The sequence below is a fragment of the Eptesicus fuscus genome, chromosome 17 (assembly GCF_027574615.1).
Source record: "Eptesicus fuscus isolate TK198812 chromosome 17, DD_ASM_mEF_20220401, whole genome shotgun sequence".
NCBI lineage: Eukaryota > Metazoa > Chordata > Mammalia > Chiroptera > Vespertilionidae > Eptesicus > Eptesicus fuscus.
The window spans coordinates 34,065,861-34,074,919 of record NC_072489.1 but is presented as its reverse complement, the minus strand read 5'-3'; the positions used below and the strand labels follow the sequence as shown (position 1 = coordinate 34,074,919).

At 34.3% G+C, this 9,059-nt stretch overlaps 1 protein-coding gene across 2 annotated transcripts in view; it reads right to left on the bottom strand.

Annotated features, from left to right (window-relative positions):
- Positions 1-2,395: 2,395 nt before the first annotated feature.
- PTEN (phosphatase and tensin homolog) overlaps positions 2,396-9,059 on the bottom strand; it is an 84,591-nt gene continuing 77,927 nt past the window's right edge. For both annotated transcript variants that reach the window (XM_028127609.2, XM_028127610.2), the window contains exon 8: positions 2,396-5,882. In XM_028127609.2, coding sequence (XP_027983410.1) covers positions 5,697-5,882 — 186 coding nt within the window. In that variant the 3' untranslated portion in view covers positions 2,396-5,696. The remainder of the gene's footprint in view (positions 5,883-9,059) is intronic.

The following is a 9,059-nucleotide window of genomic DNA, read 5'->3' as shown; positions in this document are numbered from 1 at the left end:
AAAATATGCAGATTTTAAAATGTGGTAATGCTCAAAGATGGCAGTTGACTTCACTTATGTATGCAAAAATTTTCTTAAAATATCAATACATTGGCTTATTAAGTTATGTATTACCCTCCAACTAAACTGTTTTTCACCAAAATTCTCAAATAACTGTCAAGAGTTGTATGTTCTGATATAAAGCCCACCATTATACTAAGCATGGTAAGTTCCAGAGCTAATAGTGAAACATTCATGAGATAGTTTTTGATGTAATGGAAATCACATGAGCACACAGATTTAAAGACAACAAAGTAATAAACCAGCAGTAGCCTTCGCTTTTTTAAGGTGTTAAAATAACTCACTCCAAGCAACTGCTTGGGAATTATAAAAACTGAAAATCTCATCCTTCTTTTCCCACCTATAAGGGAAATAGAAAGGTGATGAAGATTACTAATAGTGTTTCACATATTCTTGTTATCTATGTTACATATAATTCCAAAATGCAAATATTTAAAATGGTGTTTAAAGAGACGTATCTAGTGTTAAGCTTGTTCTTGCTAAGTAAATGTGGCTGTTTTATTTACTTAAACATTGATACCATCCCGATGCCAACAATATTTAAACACTCACGCAATTGGAAAGGGCTCTCAATAGCTGTACACAATCTGCATCTGTAGCATTAGAAAGAATCAAGCCACTGTCCATTTCCTGATGTAACTTCACATTCTACAAACCCATGACAGAAATACTAAGTTTAAAGGCTTTGAGAGTATGCACAGTACAAATTTCATTTTTAAAGAAAATAAACATGAATATATAGAAAAATGATTGTATAGTCACTAAAGTATTAATAATGGCTTTGTCTCCAGGTGGTGGGATTATGAGTAATTATTTTGTTGTAGTTATGGGAAAGTATTCTCAAAATAACTAATTTAAGAACCTAATGTTTTACCACCGACACAACTATTTTGTCCTTTTGTTTTCACATTAAACTTAAAAGCTACCAACCACTATGAATTTGTCAGAGTGGCTACCTACATTCTGATATACTTGTACGATTTCTTGAAAGATGGAAAAATAGCAACATCAGGCCAAAAAAGAATAAATTTGCTCTAAAAATTGAAAACAACTGACAAGCGACTTAACCATTGGGCTTCCTATAGCTATATAATTCCATAGGAAAATCAGTCTCTAACATTTCATCTTTAAAAGTTTTAAAATATTTTTCTCTAATATTTTTTGCTAACTTTTAGGTACTGTCCTTATACCAGTTCAGAATGAATATTTATTATTGTTTCACAAACATTTCTCTCTGTACTAGTAACAGCACTGCTAATCAAAACTTATTCTTAAGCTATTTAAGACTGTTTTAGATGTGAGGTTAACTGTCAGGCAAGACTAAAAAAACAAAAAATGTTTCACGTTAGCAGCAAATCAACTAGATTTAAGGGTCTTGATTTTTTGTAAGCCTTTGGAAGCCTGCATGTTAAACACTGGTGATTTTTAAATTCTCAATGGAAATGGTGATGGCATTCACTTAACTAAGCAGCTCAAATTATACTATAGTAAGAGCATGAACAAAAATAAAATTGCCAGTAAATCCTATTTTTCAGAAATCACCAATTTTAGACTCCAGTATAGTTTCTAAACATACTTAAAAAGGAAAAAATTGTGTGTATACACACTTCTCATACTTTTTTATATTATACATTATTCACATTCACTTTTAAAAAGTCACATGGAGAAAATTCAAACTTGAAATAACATTAAATTCCAGTTACATAAATGCTCTGCTTTATTTTCAAAACATTTGTACAGCCACTCTTATTACCTTACTATGCTTTGTTGAAAGGATATGCCTTAGTCTTTAAGCTTTTAAGATTAGAAATAACAAGGTTGAATTCAAGTACACCAAGTTCTTTAAAGTCTTCTGGAATAGAATTTTTAAATGGCACTAATCACAATGAGTAGATGAAGCTTCCCATATGTTAATGGCAGACTACAGAATCATAAAGAATGGAAAAAGCCACAAATTGAAATCTGAAGTATCAAATCCGTTCTGGGGAATTATCTGCAGACATCTGGCTTAGTTAAAAGAAAAAAAATGCACAAAATTTTCAAGAATCTTGAAGTTTTTCAAGATTAGAATGTTATGTAATGTAATGTGCTTAAAACAATTTATTAAGTGTTGACTAAAGCCCTAAAAAGTGCCTTTCTCAAGCATGAGTAGACTGATACTCTACTCCCAAGCTGACAAAGTCCATGTTTTAATAATTGTAGACTATGAAGGACAGCAGGGGGGAAAAAAACTTAATAGAAAATGTATTAAGCACATTTGGCTGCCCATTATTTAAAATTTCAACAAATTTAAGCAATTTAAATTATACTCTGATTTAATAAAACACCCACACAATGACAAGAATGAGACTTTAATCAGTTTTAAGTGGAGTTTATAACACTAAAGATAAAGGGTTGTTAACAAACACAATAACAAATGGACATCTGATTGGTATGAGGCATTATTCTGTACACATATTTTTTGTGTATCCTCAGTGCATAGCATTTACACACAGAGCCACTGCTGCACAGCACAAGAGTATCTGAAGAGGCTGAATCAGAGTAAGGCTGTTTTAACAGACTGAAATTTTTTAGTATATATATTCTATATGAAAACAGATTGAACTTTTGAACTGGCAGGGTAGAAGGCAACTCTGCCACACACTGCAGTTAAAGCCCCCACTTTAGTGCACAGTTCCACCCCTTCCATCTGCATGCATGACACATTAACAGTATTTAAAGGTAAACGAGGCACTTTGTGGCAACCACAGCCATCGTTATAAACATATTGCACAAATTTTCTAGAACTAAACATGTAACTTGTACCCTAACTTTTATTTTTTTAAAGCTGAAACATTTGATGCTGCCAGTAAACTCCACGTAAGTTTATAACCTGTGCCACAGCAAAGAATGGTGATGCTATTTATTCAACTACCCTTTAATAATTATGGCAAAAAATATTCAAGAGGAGCTACAGAGGACTTGGGATGGTACAGGGCCCAATTGTAAGCTTTCTTAAAAGTGATGCCTTCAAGTAACTTCAGACATGTAAGCGGCTGCACATCCAAAAAGTCTATGAAAACATTCCAGAAACTCAGAGATTACCTACAGAATGCATTTCAGGCTAATTATGAATACTGTCATAAATAAAGTTTTAATTAGGACTCAAAAACTTTCAGTCATAGCAATTCTTGTCAACTTCTATGGGGATGGTAACTGAAATAAAGGAGAGTAGTATGTATAATATATATTTATATATATATAATATATATATAAAATGCCATTTTTCCATTTCCAATGACTACACCATAAAATGTAAGCAAGGCTTCTCAAAAACATTGAAACATTCAAAATCAAAACCCTCATTCAGACCTTCACATTCCAAAGGAAAAATAATAACAGTGCAAAAGCCCATTATAATGTCATTATTTATGACCTGGCCCTCCATGTTACATATCGGAACAATACAAGTTATGTTTTAATATACTGTGCCCAAAACTGTAACAAATAACAGTAATAATAACTATCTTCAAAACATCAATGATTTTCAACTTAGTCAACAATTTTCAGCTTTTACGAAAGGTGGCATATAAATTCCAATGGTGAGATCTTAGGAATAGTTGTCTCTAACCTTACCAATTTAATTTATGAGCAGTCAATCAATTCTTTATATAACAATGTTTAAATATAAATGTGTAAATCCTAAGAGCTTTGTTAAAAATTTAAAAATTTTATTTGCTGAATGAAAACTGATGAGGTATGGAAAACATGTTAACATTATTTACTAAGAATATTTTAGATGAATTTCTGCCTAATCTATTTACCATCAAATTCTATAAATGCTGCTTTAATAGGTCCTATGCAATCTGTATTTGTAAATTAGCTAGGTCAGACCACAGCTAGTGAACAATTTCAGCACCAATAAGTTATTGAAAATGAGATTTTACACCATTAAGAAATAAATTGGATATTCAAATGTTTCAAGGGCAAGCTATTATTTGAAAGACACCAAATTTCTGGGGGAAAATTCTTTTTTTAATAATATCTTCACATTAGCTTTACATTAGTAGTTGTACTCTGCTTAAAATAATATGCAGTCTGGGCATATCAAATATATGATACTTAAGTGAAAAAGAAGCCCTAGTTCTAAGTCTAGCACTATCAAGAAATAATTCAACACTGCACATCTAAAAGAAAATCTATTCTTTCAATAGCAAATTGTTAAAAGCATTATGTGGGACAACTTCTACTGAAAAAGTAAATGCCTTATTGTTTGTGCAGTGTTGAAATTTACTGCAACTCTAATTTCCTTTTTAACACAAATAATGTCCTTTTAAATATAAACATTATATGTATTCAGTATTCAAGTAAAATTCCCTAACAGTTAATGACATTTAAAAAATGTGCAAAACTGCAAAACTCATTGTAATAGAATGTGTAAGGTCAAAAGGGTGGAACGGCTGACAGCTATTGGACTGAATAAGTGCATCATAAATCTTTAAAGAAAAAAAAAAAACTGCTTACTGTAGAATCTCAAATTGAAATTTCCTGTGCAGCATTACAAAACAGTTTATATTTAATGAGAAAAAAGAAGCTTGCAGGCAGCACATGAAGCATCCACAGCAGGTATATGATTGAAAACTAATAAAATATGTGTAAGTTGTTGACTGATGTAGGTAATAAGAGTATCTGACTTTTAGCACTGGCCTTGATTACACAGGAGATGGAGCATTCATTACAATTGAGAAAACATATTTATAAGTCATTGTCAATTTTTATAATGTTTCAAGCCCATTCTATGTTGATAGCCTCCACATTTATATGGTTCAGTCATTGTTGCTGTGTTTCTTACCTATGACCACATTATTTTTATATCCCTTCATTTGTGGATTCTTAAGATGTTGTGCAAGGTTCATTCCTGTACCCCAATACAGATTCACTCCCTCTAGCTGCCTTTTCTAGCACCAATATGCTTTAAAAAAATAATAAAATGCACAAACAACAAGCAGTGACAGCGGCCAATTCCTCAAATATCCAGATTAATAACTGTAGCATGCTAAAGAAAGGTGTGTGTAAATAGCTGGAGATGTTATATGGTCCAGAGTCCAGCATAAAATATATTCCTTTCTGAGCATTCCCTCCATTCCCCTAACTCGAATACATGCATTAGAATGTAGCAGAACCCTTTAGAAACTCCTCCAGCCAACTGCAAACTTATCTGTTGCCACAAGTGCAAAGGGGTAGGATGTGAACCTGTATATCATCACAAAGCTCTTTAGCCACTTCAGTTGGTGACAGAACACACAATGAGAAATTCCTACGTATACACATCAGTCTGTCTCCACGTTTTATAAAACTGGAATAAAATGGGAAAGTGCCATTTTTATTTATCCTAATTGAATTTTAAATGTTCTTTTGACACAAAAAGGTATATACATGACACAGTTACACAATCTTTTTTCAACTGGACAACAAGTGTCAAAACCCTGTGGATGTATAGGGTAAAACAAGATTGGTCAGGAAAAGAGAATTGTTCCTATAACTGGTAATCTGACACAATGTCCTATTGCCATTTAAAAAAAAAAAAAGAAAGGTCCATTTTCAGTTTATTCAAGTTTGTTTTCATGGTATTTTATCCCTCTTCATAAAAAAAAAATTCAGACTTTCGTAATTTGTGTATGCTGATCTTCATCAAAAGGTTCATTCTCTGGATCAGAGTCAGTGGTGTCAGAATACCTATAATGATCAGGTTCATTGTCACTAACATCTGGTGTTACAGAAGTTGAACTGCTAGCCTCTGGATTTGATGGCTCCTCTACTGTTTTTGTGAAGTACAGCTTCACCTAGAGAAAAAAGAGAAAGTTTAAATGGAAAATCCATAAATCAGACTAATCTTAAATTACTTAGTATAGATATATACTTTTAGCAGATTCATTTTTAAGTACTATGACAAACATGATCTTTAAAAGGCAGCTGCCTTTTAAATGACCCCCCTACCCCTTCTTAAAATTTCTTACACTGTCTTTTCTTATATGATAAAAAGATAAACTGGCACATTAATATATATTTTTAATAAGCATTAACTTCAAGCATTATCTAAATATACAAAAGAAATATACACTGAGACTGAAGTTCATCAATAGTTCACAAAATATATTTTCATCACAAAATTCAATTCACTAACAGTTGAGTTCCAAAAGAAAGTTTCACTTACTACCTATCTGAAAATCAATGTATTTTCTGATACAAAAATACTAAGCAAATACAAATATTATCCTATGTAATAAAAGCCTAATATGCCAAGTGTCCAACCATTGGTTCAACCAATCACTATCACACGCACTGACCACCAGGGAGCAGACACTCCGACCGGTAGGTTAGCTTGCTGCTGGGTTGTGGCCCAATCAGGAATGGGCGAGACGGGCCGGACATGCCCTGGAGCCCTCCCGTGGTCCCTCCCCAGCCCTGATCATGCACCGGTGGGGTCCCTCTACCTGGCCTGTGCCCTCTCACAATCCAGGACCACTCGGGGGATGTCGGAGCGCCAGTTTGGCCTGATCCCCGCAGGCCAGGCCAAGGGACACCACCAATGCACGAATCTGTGCATCAGGCCTCTAGTACTATATAAAATACTGATCAAAAATGATGTTTAAGATCTCATTAGCCCTAAAAACTTCTCCTGAAGGAAGGAAAAGAAAGTTAACATCGTACAGTGGTTTAAATAGACAACCAAGGGCCTTACAGGCTTAGATAAAATTATTGTCAAAACAGCTCTACAAGACAGGAATTCCATTTTAAAGCAGAGGAAGCTAAGGCCCAGAGAGATTAGGTAACCTGCTGAAGACCACATATCTAGTGGGATTTAAATGAGAATCCCTTGCTTACTCTATTATATCTACAGCCTCTCCCCACATTATCTAAGAGTCATCAATTCTTCTCCTTTTATATCAGTAATCCATAAACAGTTGCTCCTGGAACAACAAAGGGGTCAGGAGCACCAACTCTTGTGCAGTTGGAAATTGGTGTATAACTTTCAACTCCCCAAAAACTTTACAGCTATTCCCCTGGTACCCATCAGGGATTGGTTCCAGTATCCTCCCGTGGATACCAAAATCTGTGGATGCTCAAGTCCCTTATATAAAAGGGCATAAAACAATGCATACAGTTGGCCCTGTTGGTTGAATCTGTGGATGCAAAACTCAGGGTTACAGAGAGCCAACTCTATATTTATTGAAAAAAAAAATCCTCATATAAGTGGTTCTGCGCAGTTCAAACCCATGTCACGCATGAGTCAACTGTATACCTGATAGCTTCTCATTACCCCTCACTGCCACTACTCTAGTCCAAACCACCACCACTTCTCATCTGAACTAAATCACTGCAACAGTTTCCAATCTTATCTCCTCTCCAGCCTATATATATTAAAGAAGTGGACAGAGTGAACATTCAAATTAGATCTTTCCTGTGCTAAATACACTCTAATGTCTTCACATTCGGACTAGTGTGCTTTAGTCAAAATGACTTATTTATCGATCCTCAAATACACCAAGCTCATTAATATCTCAGGACTTTTGTACCTGCTCTTCCCTCTTTTCTCAGATATTTGTGTAGTTCACTTATTTCATTTAGGCCTCTAATTAAATGCCACCTGCTTGGGGAGACCTTCTCTAACCAGTCAGTTAAAAAACACACAAGATCATTCTCTATCACATCTTTATTTATTTTTAAAAATATATTTTTATTGATTTCAGAGAGAAAGAGAGAAAGAGAGAAATATCAATGATGAGAAAGAATCTTTGATTGGCTGCCTCCTGCATGCCCCCTAGAACCTGAGCATGTGCCCTGACAGGGAATTGAACCATGACCTCCTGGTTCATAGGTCAACGCTCTATCACTGAGCTATGCCAGCTGAACCTCTGCTTTATTTTTTCATAGCACTTACCAACATGTGATATTTGTTTATTGATAATTAAAAGTTTTTATTTGTAATCATAAGTATAAAATATATTAAAACAGAAAACAATAAAACTAGAGCAAGTTATACTTTAAAAGCTAGTGATTGAGAAAAATGTAAACTTAAAGAAAAGAAAGTAAACAGAAACCTGTGGATTCTAAAAGACACTTTATAAATACTTTAAGGAAATATACGATCTAAAGGTACTTAATACTGCATCTATTTTCAGTTAAAATGTGTAGCCACCCCCTTTATTTTATTACTACTAGCAATATTCTTACACTTATAAGCTATGATTAAGATTGTTATATATACAAATGGAATGAAGTAAGAATTTTTAAAGCGAGAAAGTAGGAAGGATGGTCAAAGCAAAGGGGAGGAAGTCAAACAGAGTATGAAATAGGAAAGGGAAAGAAAAAAATGTCAAACCTCCATTTCGGAACCTGGAGAATCATTACCTATGCACAGAAACACACACACACACACACACACACACACACACACACACAAACACACACACACACACAATCACAAATATATGAAATTAAAACAAACCAAATAATTCCATAATAAGGAAACAATTGTAGAAAGGTGTAAGAGGGGAGGATGATGAGAGAACACCTTTCAGGCCACATAAAATTGAAGATAAGACAAGAATATGAGAAGGGTATCTATGTGAAGAATAGGGAAAAGGCTGAGGGTGGAGAGGTACAGGAAGAGGAAAAGAACTGGAAAGACCAGAGGCAGAACCATTTTGGAGATGAAGAAAGACCAAGATGAGTGAATCCCAGGGAAAAGGGAGAGAATGTGTCTCCAGTTGATGATATAGGAGGTAGGCCTGTGCTAAGGAATGCAAGTCCTTGTTGGGCAAAACAAAGACGACAACATCTTAAAAATTGTCAACAGGAGTGACACAATCAATCTATTTTTAAGATCACTGTGAGGGACTGAGAATAAATTGGAGGAGTACAAGAGTAAAATCAACGAGAACATCCCATATGAATTCTTCTCAAATAATTAAGAGTTCTCTTCTACCCTTTACTTCCCCCATTTCTCTTTCATATCC